The sequence below is a fragment of the Microtus ochrogaster genome, chromosome 16 (assembly GCF_000317375.1).
Source record: "Microtus ochrogaster isolate Prairie Vole_2 chromosome 16, MicOch1.0, whole genome shotgun sequence".
Lineage (NCBI taxonomy): Eukaryota > Metazoa > Chordata > Mammalia > Rodentia > Cricetidae > Microtus > Microtus ochrogaster.
In genome coordinates, this window is record NC_022018.1 from 11648033 (window position 1) to 11661648 (window position 13616).

A 13616-nucleotide genomic window follows, 5' to 3' on the forward strand; every position below is an offset into this window, starting at 1 on the left:
AGTTCGAGACCAGCCTGGTCTACAGAGCTAGTGCCAGGACAGGCTCCAAAGCCACAGAGAAACCCTGTCTCGAAAAACAAAACAAAAACAAAAAAAAAAAGGGCTGGAGAAATGCCTCAGCGGTTAAGAGCACTGACTACTCTTCTAAAGGACCCCGTTCAATTCCCAGCACCCACATGACAGCTCACAACTGTCTGTAACTCCAGTTCCAGGGGACCTGACACCCTCACACAAACATACAGGCAAAACACTAATGCTCGTAAAATAAAAATAAATAAAATTTTAAAAAGAAGGGGAGGAGGGAGAGAGAAAGAGAAAGAAAAACACCACCCGGTGGTGTTGGCAGTGCTTGGGAAGCAGAGGCAGGCGGATCTCTGAGTTCGACTCCAGCGTGGTCTACAGAGTGAGTTCCAGGACAGCCAGAGATACACAGAGAAATCCTATCTCAGTAAAAGAAAATAAAAAAGAAAAATATCATTTGAGAAACTAGAGGTGCAAGAGCAGCTTCATGATCAGTACAGTGCAGTTCAAACTTCCTGTGAGGATGTCAGAGATGCTAAGGGTGAGGTGATTGGGGATGCGGAGTTCAAGTACTGGATTTTTTTTTTTTTAAAGAAACAGCAAATGCTTACCCAATTTAACTTAGCTGATAGTGAATTTAGAGAATAAGAAATGTTATTTTGTTGAAATTGTAGAAGAAAGTGGTGGCTACCAGATACTGTGGCAGGGAAGGCACAGGAATATTAGAGGGTGCAGAGTGGCAGTTGCGCAGGAGTGAATTCTAGTTCTCTGTCCTACAGCACTGTGACTACTTAGTGAAAACGTGTCTCAAAACTGCTGAAACAACATGTTAAATATGTTCTTCCCATGGAGGTGATTTATGTTATTTATGTTAGGGTGTGCGTGTGTGTTCTGCAGCACAGTTTCATTACATTGTCCTGGCTGTCTTAGTCAGGGTTTCATTGCTGTGAAGAGACACAGTGACCACAGCAACTCTTCTAAAGGAAAACATTTCATTGTGGTGACTCGCTTACAGTTCAGAGGTTTAGGCCGTTGTTGTCATGGTGGGACATGATGGCATGCAGGCAGACATGGTGCTGGAGAGGGAACTGAGAGTTCAACATCTTGTTCAGGCAGCAGGAAGTGGTCTGAGATACTGGGTGTGACTTAAGCATCTATGAGACCTCAAAGTCTGCCTCCGCAGTGACCCACCTCCTCCAACAGGACCATACCTACTCCAACAAAGTCACACCTCCCAATAGTTCCTCTCTCTAAGACGTTATGGGAACCGATTTAAGCTACCACACTGGCTGACCTAGAATTTGTGATGTAGACCAAGCTGTCATAGAACCTGGAGCCACTGTCCTGCCCCTGCCTCCTAAAAGGAGAGATTTTAGGAATGCCCCATCTTGTCAGCTAATTAGCCTGTTTTAATCATTCTACAATGTATACATGTGCAAGTTTATATAACTAATCTGTGTCAATTAAAAATAATTTGAAAAGCCGGGCGGTGGTGGCGCACGCCTTTAATCCCAGCACTCGGGAGGCAGAGGCAGGCGGATCTCTGTGAGTGCGAGACCAGCCTGGTCTACAGAGCTAGTTCCAGGACAGGCTCCAAAACCACAGAGAAACCCTGTCTCGAAAAAACCAAAAAATAATAATAATAATAATAATTTGAAAAAAAATTTTTCGTTAGTAGGATATATGAAAACAAAACTGGGTTATTTTTTTTAAATTTTATTTTATGTGTCGAATGTTTTGCTTGCATGTATGTGTGTGTACCATGTACCTAGTACTCTTGGAAGTTAGAAGAAGGCAGTGGATCCTCTAACTGGAGTTATGGATGATTGTGAACTACTATGTGAGTGTTGGGAATTTAACCCAAGTCCTGTAAGATCTTATACTGGACCATCTCTCTAGTCCTAGAAATTATTTTTTTATGGTAAATTTTTTAAAATTTGGAGATTTACTTGAAATTATTGTTTGAACATTGTTTCAAATTTGAGTATTTTAAAGATTGAGCAGTATGTATGACTACTAGTACAGTAAAATAATATAGATACTTAGGATAAATTAGAAGTCATATAGTCTGTTCATTAAGTTTATTCATATATGGGAACAGCTACAGCTACATAATACTTGCCACTGCATGCCCATGGAGGTCCAAAGACAACTTTTAATAGGCACTGATTCTCAGAGTTGAACTTGGGTTGTCGCACTTGGAGTAAGCACTCTTTGTCCACCATACCATCTCACCAGACCCATTTTTTAACAGTAACTACAACAGTTATTGTGGACTGGAAACTTTACTGTTTACGCTGTATTGCATAATTTGCCTTATTATCACTCATACATGTGATGCTGTCAAGTTATGTTTTATTTACTGTTTATTATTCATCGTTTCAAATAATATAAAGCAACTACTTCTTTGCATGCTTTATAACTGTCAAAACTACGTTGTATTTAAATATTATATGGGAAGCTGGGTGTGGTGGTGCACACCTTTATTATTCCCGGTACAGAGGAGGCAAAGGCACGAGGATCTCTGAGTTTGAGGAGAGCCTCATCTACATAGTGAGTTCCAGGACAGCCAGGACTACAAATAGAGACCCTGTCTGAAAAATAATAAAGAAAAGCCCAGTTATTTTTATTTATTTATTGTTTGTGTGGCATACTCAGCTGCAAATTTTTTTTTGATTTGGATGTGTATATACAAATGTTTATTTGCTTTTCCCAGAGTTTAAGATTTATATTAATTTATAACTTTTTTTTAAATTGCAGAACTATACGAGTAAATGGGTCCAGTAATTGGAATGACTCCAGATAAGAGAGCTGAGACCCCAGGAGCCGAGAAGTTTGCAGGACTAAATCAGATTTATAAAATGGGAAGCTTGCCTGAAGTTGGGGATGCTGCAAGGCCAAAGGCCACTCTAGTGGGCACTGACTCAGCAGATGACGAACTCACAAACTTGAACTGGCTTCATGAAAATAGTAATCTTCTAACAAACTTCAGGCTTGGAAGTGAAGGTTTTCCAATGGTTAGTCCGTTGTATGACATAGAGGGAGATGATGTGCCGGTCTTTGGACCATCCTGCTACCAGAACCCAGAGAAAAAGTCAGCGACTTCAAAGCCCCCGTACTCCTTCAGTCTTCTCATTTATATGGCTATTGAACACTCTCCAAATAAATGTTTGCCAGTCAAAGAAATTTATAGCTGGATTCTGGACCGTTTCCCATACTTTGCCACCGCACCCACAGGCTGGAAGAATTCTGTTCGGCATAATCTATCCCTGAATAAATGTTTTCAGAAAGTGGAAAGGAGCCATGGCAAGGTCAGTATTGATAACCATCACTCTGTGCGATGGGGGAATTGATACAGGTCCATGAGATATGGGGAAACCAAGGGATGCAAAGCCCAGTTAGGTTAGTTTGAGATTAATTATCTTCATCATTTGCTTTAATTTATGATGCTTTAAAATGTCATGGTGTTGAGAGAAACTTATTCTTTTGAATGAGCCTTCCTCATCCCATTACCCACCCCGCACTCCACCAGGAGTTGAAACTATGCTATGTTAGGTAAGCACTCCACCGCACAGTATCCCCAGACTGCCTGAGTTTTTTTGTTTGTTCCTTTCTTTTTTTTTGAGGATGTATATGTCTCATTTTAAAAAGATTTTATTTTTAATTGTTCGTGTTTCTGGGTTTGTGCATGAGTATAGTGTTTTCAGAAGTCACAACAGGATATTGAATTTCCTAGAGCTAGAGTTACAGGCATTTGCGAAAGGCTTAGTGTGGGTGCTAGGAACTGGACTTGAGTTCTTTGGAAGGGGCAGTGCATGCTTTTAACCACTGATTCATCTCGAGTCCCATGGAGTAGATCCCCCTTAATTTCTACAACTGTATCAGTATATATATGTCCTTTTTATTCCGTTTAACAATCTATCTCATAAAGTATAGCTCATTTATTTTAAATAATATGACAGGTATTATTTTTAATTTGCTTTTTCTCTGTTGTAATTTTTAATACTTTTTAAATTTGCTTTTAAAAATATGTTTTCTGTAGATATAGAAGGTATATAAAACCACTGGTATATTCTGTATGAATGAGAAAGGGAGACAGGCAGAGTGGAAAGAAACACTGAACATGAAGGTTAGTGAATGTCATAGTAAGTTACTTGCCCTTCAGTACTGAGATCAGAACAAGGCTATAATAAGGTTTTCCTTTATTTCATTTGTGATATGTACATTGTTGTCTGAACATGTCTCTATTCAAGGAGAGTCACACTTAGTACTGCATTTGGATATAATTTCTTTCGGGGGGCAGGATTTATTAATTATGTATGTATACAGTGTTCTGTCTGCTTGTGTGCCTGCAGGCCAGAAGAGGGCTCCAGGTCTTGTTACTGATGGTTGCGAGCTGCCATGTACTTGCTGGAAATTGAACTCAGAACCTCTGGAAGAGCAGTCAGTGCTCTTAACCTCTGAGCCATCTCTCCAGCCATAAAGTTTCAATAAAGATGCAGTTTTGAGCAGTCTTAACACTTGCCTCAACACTTGTCTGAGTCTGCTGATTTGGTTTGACATTGTGTTGTAAGGTAAAACTAGCTTTAGGAATTCATTTTCCTTGATTTATAGAATTCATACTTGCTTAGATTGGTTTGCTTTACCCTTAACTTTTTAAACATTTTTTAAAATTCTTTTCACTGTCTTTTTAGTTTAGTTGTTTTTTGGGTAATTTCATCATTCCCAGGGCTTCACTTAGCATCTGGATGTTAATGACTCTTAAGTTTGTCTCCTAAAGGCCAGACCTAATTTGCAACTAATTGTTTAATTTAGAGTTATGTCTGATGGAATTTATATAAGTTGGGCTTTATGTCTTCCTTCTCTAGGATTCAAGATTCTAAACTTGATGTTTGTTCTTTATGGTGCTTAGTTACTTGGATATAAAACTTGAAAGGAGTTTATATATTATCCTGAGGAACTCTCTTGTTTCATAACCAGCACATTGAGACCAGCTAGGTGTTCATTTGACCATGACCTACAAAAACCAAGGTTAGAATATAGGAAATAAAAATACCTATAAATTTTCAAGGGTCCTAGTTTATTTCTTATCAGTTAAAATGTACATATGTGTATATATGCATATGTATATTTATACTTTACATATATTTATATGTGTGTATTTATATAGATGGTAAAAATAGCTTTAGAAATAATATTTTTGTTGATTTGCATAATATATAATACCATGTTCATAGTTGCCTGAATTCTTTTTCTTTACCATTCATTAACTGTTTTGTTTTTGATTTTTGAGAGGAGGGGGGTGGTATTTCAAGACAGGGTTTCTGTGTGGAACTGGTTGTCCTAGAACTTACTCTGTAGACCAGGCTGTTCTTGAACTCAAAGATCCACCTGCCTCTGCTATTCAAGTGCTAGTTTGTTGTTGTTTTGGTTTTTGTTTTACTTTTTCATTGTTGTCATATTGTTAGTTTTGTGTTTTAGGGTAATCTTATTTATCTATATATGTATATATACATATATATAATTCGCAGAGGGAAAATGGGGAGAGTCAGCATGAATAATTTGAATCATATGTTCAAGAGCCAGGTATGTAACTTCATGAAGTTAGCTTCATGTCACCATGAATAGTACACTATGGGACATTAATAACATTATAAGTCACAGGGATGGAGAGATTACTGAGCCATTAAGAACATTTGTCCTTTTCTAGAGGACCAGAGTGCAGCTCACAACCACCACTAATTCAAGCTCTAGGAGATCTGACGCCCTCTTCTAGCCTATGTAAGCACACACCTGGCATGGCCACACATACACAAATACATAAATAGTAAATCTTCAAACAAAAAAAAATTCTTAGAATAGTTTTCAGAGTTAGCTCAATTTGATCTCTTTTGATGCTTTTTAAAAAGATTACTCCACCCAAAAGCCACAGAGAAACCCTGTCTCGAAAAAAAAGAAAAAAAAAAAGATTACTCCATGAACTGCACACACACACATATTTTACACTAGCTATTCCAATATATTGTGATCTTTATCTTATGCCATCTACGTGTATTTTCCTGTTCTCTGTGGAGAAACCACTTCCTCACAGCCCAGCTCAGGAGCTCTCCCTTAGGCACTTGCCGCTTTGGTATATCTGTTCTGGGCTCCTATCCTTTTGTTTTTTTTTCTGTAGTACATATTGAAGGGACTGGTATTCGGCCCAAAGGAGGTTTCTTTGCCTCAGAGTGACAAAGGGCAGGGGATAAAAGACAGGAAATAGAGCATGAGGGAGAACGGGAAGGAACAGGGGAGAGGGGGAAGGGATTTTGTCCTGGAGGGACTAAGGACTGCGTTTGGATGGAGAGGGGAAAGATGGGACACATAAGCAAATGATTGGCAGCTTATAAAGGTAAAAGGGGAAATCCCATGTTAGGACGAGGTGTTTAATTTTGATTGGACAGGTCAATTAGGGTAGCCAAAGGCTTTTGATTGTTGGGCCTCAATACTTTGATAGGTGGATTTAGTAGCCAGCCTCGGGAGGAGGAAGTGGACAAGAAAAGGGAGTAAACCTTGGTGGCTACCTTTAGGAATGCAATCTAGAGGTTTTAGCAGGGCAGAGGGAATCAGAGAAGGACAAGGCCTGCCAGAGCCATGTTTGTCATACTTGAGCTCTCCAGAGTCCCTTCACATATTGTATCATAGCTGTGCACACGTTTTTGTATCCTACCAGAGTGGATAGAAACTCTCTATGATCAAGAAACTTAGTGTACTAATCACTTACAGATTTGTCTACCTACTTATCCCCTGTCTGACACAGTGGTTGGTAACAGGGGCCCTGAGTCAACCAATTTTCAACCATATTAAAATCCAGTCTCTTAGCAGTCAAAAAATTTAAAGACAACACAACAACATACAGATCCAGACTTTCTGTATTTTCAACCTTTACATGGCGTTTTGAAATTACTCCCTTTTTAAGAACTTTATTTAATTTTAAAACTATTTTTTAATCTAATGCAGTACATATTCTTTCTCTTCTCTCTCCCAAGCCTTTGTACATTTAAAAATACACTGTAACCCATTTAGGGTTTTTTCTATCTGAATCTGTCTATTCTGTGTATCTGTGTTCTGTCTGCATGAGCAAAGCTCCAAACCTGTTGTGCAGTGTGTTGGCAGAGCTTGCACTGGCTGCTCAAGCTTGCAGACAGCGACTGGGAGATGTGCAGCGCCAGTGTGAGACTGCAGGAACCCGCCGCACTGCTTAGCTCATGGCGGTTGGCGGCCTCCTCCATCTCACAGGCAGCTGTTTGAAGATGGCCTAGGCAGATGCATCTCTGCACTGCAGCTGGCCTGAGATTGCGAGACTGGGAAGCCGCATTTGTCTCTTTCTGTGCATTTAGAACCTTTTTCAAAACTTTCTCAGGCTCTTTGTGGACGTTCATCTCTTGTCCCTCTGGCTGGCTGCAGTTTCCAGATTCCACCCTTCTTCCCAGCATCCTCCTCATCTGGCTCTTCTGCCTAACCTTATTCTGTTCAGCTTTTAGCCAATCAGCTTCTTTATTAAACCAATCACAGTGACATTTATTCATACAGTGTAAAGGAACATTCCATAGCACTTAAGGTAAACATTTTTTGCTTTCTTGTTTGATTTTTATATAATGAGCTTGCATAGCATATCCCCTCTCCCTCTTTTCCTCCCTTCTTCCCTCTCTCCAGATAGGGTTTCATGTAGCCCAGTGGGGCTCCACAAACTCACTGTGTAGCTGAGGATGGCTGTCCTAGTTACTTTTAAATTGCTGTGATAAGATACCATGACCAAGAGAACTTATAGGAGAAATGTTTACCTATCATGGTAGGGAATGACCGCAAACAGGCAGGTGTGGTGCTGAAGTAGTCGCTAAAGGACACAAATGTAGCAAGAATAATAAAAACCCAGACACAGAGTTGGAGTTCAGGTTGAAGATCAGAAAAGCAAAGCAGCCAACCGTAAGAGAGACTTTTTACCTCTACCAAATCTTCAGACTGAAAGGGCAAGATCCTGTCTCCACGAATGCCCAGACTCCACACTCCAGTGAGTCCTGTCTCTTCCCCTTTATATTCCTGTCTCTGCCCAGCCATATTGCTCCTGTCTCCACCTCCCTAGTGCTAGGATTAAAGATGTGAGCCACCACCACCTGGATCTCTTTCTGGATTGATCTTGTGTAGCCCAAGGTAGCCTTGCTCACAGATACTGGCTCTCGAGCCCTGGAATTAAAGGTCTGTACCACCAGTCCCTGGCCTCTAGTGGTTTAGCTTTGCATTCTGATCTCCAGGCAAGCTTTATTTTTTAAAATACAAATAAAATATCACTATATACAAATATGAGGCAGAAAGCTGAGAATGGCATGAACTTTTGAAACCTAAAAACCCATCCCCAGTGACACATTTCCTTCAACAAGGCTATATCTCCTGATCCTTCCCAAATAGTTTCACTACTGGGGACCATGTATTTAAAAATAGGAGCTTGGGGAGACTTTTCTCATTCAATCACCACAATGGCATGGAAGTCATTAAAGATTTCCTTTTATTTTTTTAGATTTTAAAACTGAGTTTTTAAATTTAAATCATGGCTGACCTTGAACTTGCTCTTTAAGGTCCAAGAAAATGCTGAAAGTAGACCCAGGATTCAAGTAGTGTGCAAGAACAAACAGTGTTTATTTACCAGCATATGTGGGGTTCGTCACCTGTACAAAATGGAGACAACCCCAAGAGGAGTGTGAAGGCTCCTTTTAAGCATAGCTAGGGGAATTTTAGGAACAGTTAGGTCATCTCAAGCATAATTGGTTAAGCAGGCAGCAGTTACATTAGTATATTAGTATATTTTTAATTGACTGAGGTTTTATCCATGGATCTACTTGGGTACATTTGAAGGGGATTGCAGGAATTGTCCTTGACATTGTGGGACTGACTCAGGCCTTGCTCTTTCCCTGGTCCCTGAATGTAAAGGTGTTTGTTTATTTGCCTCCTGGGTGCGCCACCACCGCCCAGACTGTTTTATTTTATGTGTATGTCAGTAAATGCCTATGTGTAGTATGAAGGTCTCTTGTTTGTTCCTGGCTGCTCAGCCCCGAAATAATCACACAGAAATCATATTGTTTGCAGTACTGTTTGGCCAATAGCTTTGTTTCTGGCTAACTCATATATAAAATTAACCCATCTCCATTAGTTTGTGTATCACCACGAAGCTGTGGTTTACCAGGTAAAGAATAAAGTTCTGGTGTCTGTCTCCAGCAGGGCTATGTGGCTTCTCACTTGACTCTGCCTTCTTTCTACCAGCATTCAGTTTAGTTTTCCCCACCTAGCTCCATTCTACCCTGCTCTACTATAGGCTCAAAGCAGTTTCTTTATTAATCAATAGTATTCACAGCATGCAGAGGGAAATCCTACATCATGTATGTGTGCACTATATGCATGTAGGAGTCTACTTAGACCAGAAGGCATTAAATGCCTGGAACTGGAGTTAAAGTGGTTATGAGCCACCATGCAGATGCTGGAGAGTGAACCTAGGTCCTCTGCTCTTAACTTCTCTTCCAACTCTCAGTCCCAGGCTTGAACTCCTGATCTTGATCTGACTGCCTGTTTCCTCAAGTATTTCAGGCCTGTGCTGCCACACCTGCTAATCTGAGCAATTGCAAAGTTCAGAGAAAGAAGTAAGGAGTTGAGAGCTAGAGCATGGGAAAGTATATTATCTCCCGTTTAGGTAGAATTTGAGAAAGAGAATTATCTGTCCGGGGAAAAACAAGACAAAAATTGTAACACTAGAGCACAATTGGCATGTTATCTATCACAAGTAAGAGAAAAAGCAGTGAGTACAGATACCACCAAAGTCCAAATTGGTGACCACTGATTTTTATGTGAGTGTGTGAGAGGGAGCAGAGATGAGTCAGACATCTGCATCACCAAAGCCCAATCCAGCACAGGTGACAGCTTACAAGACTAGGAACCTGGAACACACCGCCCAACCTGCAGACTGCTCAACAGCTTGAGGAATGTCCTTTCTAAGTGGCTCAGTTGGTCTACACCTCTTCAAGGAAGAAGCTCAGTTGGTCTCTGCTGCGCTCAATTGGTTCTTAACTTTCACGGTCTCTGCTGCTTCTAGCTGTGGGGCTTGTCTCAAGGTCTTTGTCACTCACCTAAGACTGACTCTTGGAATTCTTTCTTTACTCTGGGAGGGAAGGACCTAGTAACTTTGTTTCGTTCCTGAAGGTGTTTTGAGTTTTTTACCTTCTGCTTGAACTTCCTTGCTGGATAGAATGTTTCAACCCCAGAGGAAATTGCTTGATGTTGATGAATTCTAGTAGGACACTGCTTAATAGTTGGAGACTTAGGAGTGTTATTATGTTCAGGGGCAGAGGAAAAGCACCAGTGGACTTATTTATTGACCCAAGCAGATCTTAATGTAGCTCAGGCTGGCCTCTACTGGAACCTGATATGCAAATAAGCATTTGAACTCATGATGTTCCTGCCCCCCACCTCTCAAGTAAAGTTTTTCATCACCACACCTCAGTGGTGTAGTAGGGGGCTGCTTGTTGGTTGTCGGCTTGTTTAAAACCGAAATAATCACACAGAACTGTATTAATTAAAACATTGCTTGGTCCATTAGCTCTAGCTTCTATTTAACTAACTCTTACATATTAATTTAACCCATTTCTATTAATCTGTGTATTGCCACATGGCAATACACACTTGTAAAGTTTTTGCATGTCGGACTCTGGCCATGACTCCATGGTGTCTTTCTGACTCTGCCCTTCTTTACCCCGGCATTCAGCTTAGCTTTCCCTGCCTATCTAAGTTCTGCCTTGCTATAGGTCCAAAGCAGTGTCTTTATTCATTAATGCTAATCATAGCACACAAAGCACAAAGGGGACTCCCACATCACAGTGGTAGTTGTTTTGTTTAAATTTATGAACCCTTTTTTTTTTTTTTTTTTTTTTTTTTTTTTTTTGAGACAGGGTTTCTCCGTAGCTTTTTGGTTCCTGTCCTGGAACTAGCTCTTGTAGACCAGGCTGGCCTCGAACTCACTTTTGAGTCAGTACATCAGAACATATTTTCCCTTGCATCTGTGGAAGACAAGTCCGCTGTACTTTCATAAAGTTGAAGTTGGTTTTGGTCCCTGAGTGAATGTTATCTAGAGATGACAGTTCTCCCCATAGAACACAAGGTCTGCTTTCTGTTCCTTTGTATTATATTCTCCTGATCTGGGGATCAAACTCACAGCCCTTGCATATGCTTGGCAGTTGTTTGCCGCTGAGCTACTTTCCTAGTCAGCATCCAAATCTTAAGTTTTTCTGATTTTTTATTAAATGTAAGCGAACATTATGACTGAAATTTTAGTCTGTAAACAGAATTAAATTTTGCCTAGTTCAGTTACAGTTTTAATGTTTTGTAATTTGGTGATTATACAGCTATATGAAAAGACCTGACAAGACGGACCTTTTAATATATAAGGCAAGAATATAACATTTCAGAAATAGTAATATTATCTTCTCAGAATTTATTATTTAAAACTTTTATTAAGATAAATCTTTGCAATTTAGCCCTTAATATATTCCCTTCTACAAAACCTTCAATGGTTTTTCAATCAATCTTAAAGTTTAAAAATTAATGATGGTAAATGAGAGAATGCATATTTTCTGTTTTCAGCATCCAGGCACTTTGTTTCTTAAAGACAAATATCATTTTAGATCAATATTTCTAAAACTTTTTATCATTTGTGCCTCATCATTTAAGTAAATTTTAAGTGAGAAATTTTTAGTCAGAAATTCTTTTTGCAGACTCTTAAATATAGAAGAGCAAATTCATAGTTTGTCTCTTGTTACTGATGGCTCGTGAACAGACCAGTGGAAGGAAGTGCTGCCATGGCAACATAAGCAGACTGTTATTTGAAACTACTGAAACTGCAAATTCTCAGTTTTACAATTTGGTGCTTCAAGGAAATAGCTTTTTCTATTGTGATCAAAAACAGTTTTCAGACTTTCTACTATAGAATTTGAAAACAAGACTCTAAACAGTTTGCAGGAGATATCCCTGGAATATCAAGGTAGAACATGGGTAGTAATTGATGGAATTGTCTTGGTCAATGTAAGAAAAATTATTTGTGTATATGAAACCTAATTGGAACAAAGGATGTGTGTTGACAGTTTTATTTCCCAATTGTCAAAACATATCTATCATTTGTCTAAATGACTGAACAAAACTCTAAGTTGGTTTTTATCACTTAGTCTAAAAATACATTTGCATGCAAATCTTAACATTTCTTGAAAAAACTTGTCAGTTGCTTGGGTTCTTTGTTATTTTTGTTTGTTAGTTTTTGAGACACCGTGCATGTGTAAATATAGTGGTGTCTGGGACAGAACTCATACAGACCAGGCTGGCCTCAAACTTAAGACAGTCCTCCTGCTTTTGCCTTTCGGGCACTTGAATCACTCCACCTGGCCTCAATTCTTCCTCTTTTTTGTGGTGCCTTGACACTGAGTGCCACAGAGATGACTCTCCTGATCATTCCTCCCTGTGTGACTGTTGTAAGAGACACGTCAGTTTTCCTTCCACATGTCCCGGGTGCTCAGTTGTCAGGGTGTTTTAAACTGCCCTGTTATGAGTGCATGAACTTCTCTGTAAATAAGAAGCTTTTCCCCTTAAGTTAGTTTTGGCCCCTACTACTTATTACCTAAACCTTTTTGAAATTTACTTTTGTTCTTATTAGGGTTTTGTTGTTGCTGTGCTGCTGTTGTTGTTTGAGACAGTGTCTTTCAGTATAGCATTGGCTGTTCTGGAACTCACTCTGTAGACCAGGCTGGCCTCGAACTCATAGAGATCCACCTGCCTCTGCCTCCCAAGTGCTAGGATTAAAGGTGTGTGCCACCACTGCCCAGCTCTGTTGTTTGGTATCATTAATTCCCTTCCCCTAGCATTCAGCAAATAACCTATGGCAATTTCAGAATATCCAATTAATGTTCATTTATTTTGAACTGTGTTACTTGGCTATAAGTTATTTTATTGAATCCCATTATAACTCACTTGGATCTTTGATTTTCTTTGTGGGTAAAATGTGAAATGTCTGACTCTCACATTGTTTTATCTCGTTTCACATAATCATAATAAGTATCAATAAATATCTTGGGCTTTTAAGTTTTTTAAATTTCATACTGTATGTGTGAATATGTATGTATGTACGTGAGTACCAGCAGAGGTCAACAAGTGCACAGATCCCCCAGAACTGCAGTAATGTGTAGTTGTGAGCCCTCTAGTATGGGTGCTGAGAACCAAACTTGGGATTATTGCACATACAGTGCAGTATATTATGAACTGCTGAGCCATCTCCAGCTGCAAGCCTTATATTTTAAACTTGTGGAACAATATTTTTTGATCATGCCACTTTATAAAAATGACACAGTACTCAAAGATAAAAAGATCTCATTAGTAGACTAATTGCTCCGAGAAAGAGTTTAGGAAATGGAAGCAATGTGGAGATAATCACATTAAACCTTACATCATATAAGTTTTTTTAATATTTATTTATTGTGTATACAATATTCTGTCTGTGTGTATACCTGCAGACCAGAAGAGGGCACCAGACC

At 39.4% G+C, this 13616-nt stretch overlaps 1 protein-coding gene across 2 annotated transcripts in view; it reads left to right on the plus strand.

The window, feature by feature from the left end:
- Positions 1-13616, plus strand: part of Foxn2 (forkhead box N2) — a 47200-nt gene that overhangs the window by 19889 nt on the left and 13695 nt on the right. For both annotated transcript variants that reach the window (XM_026783133.1, XM_013348973.2), the window contains exon 2: positions 2782-3332. In XM_026783133.1, coding sequence (XP_026638934.1) covers positions 2796-3332 — 537 coding nt within the window. In that variant the 5' untranslated portion in view covers positions 2782-2795. The remainder of the gene's footprint in view (positions 1-2781; positions 3333-13616) is intronic.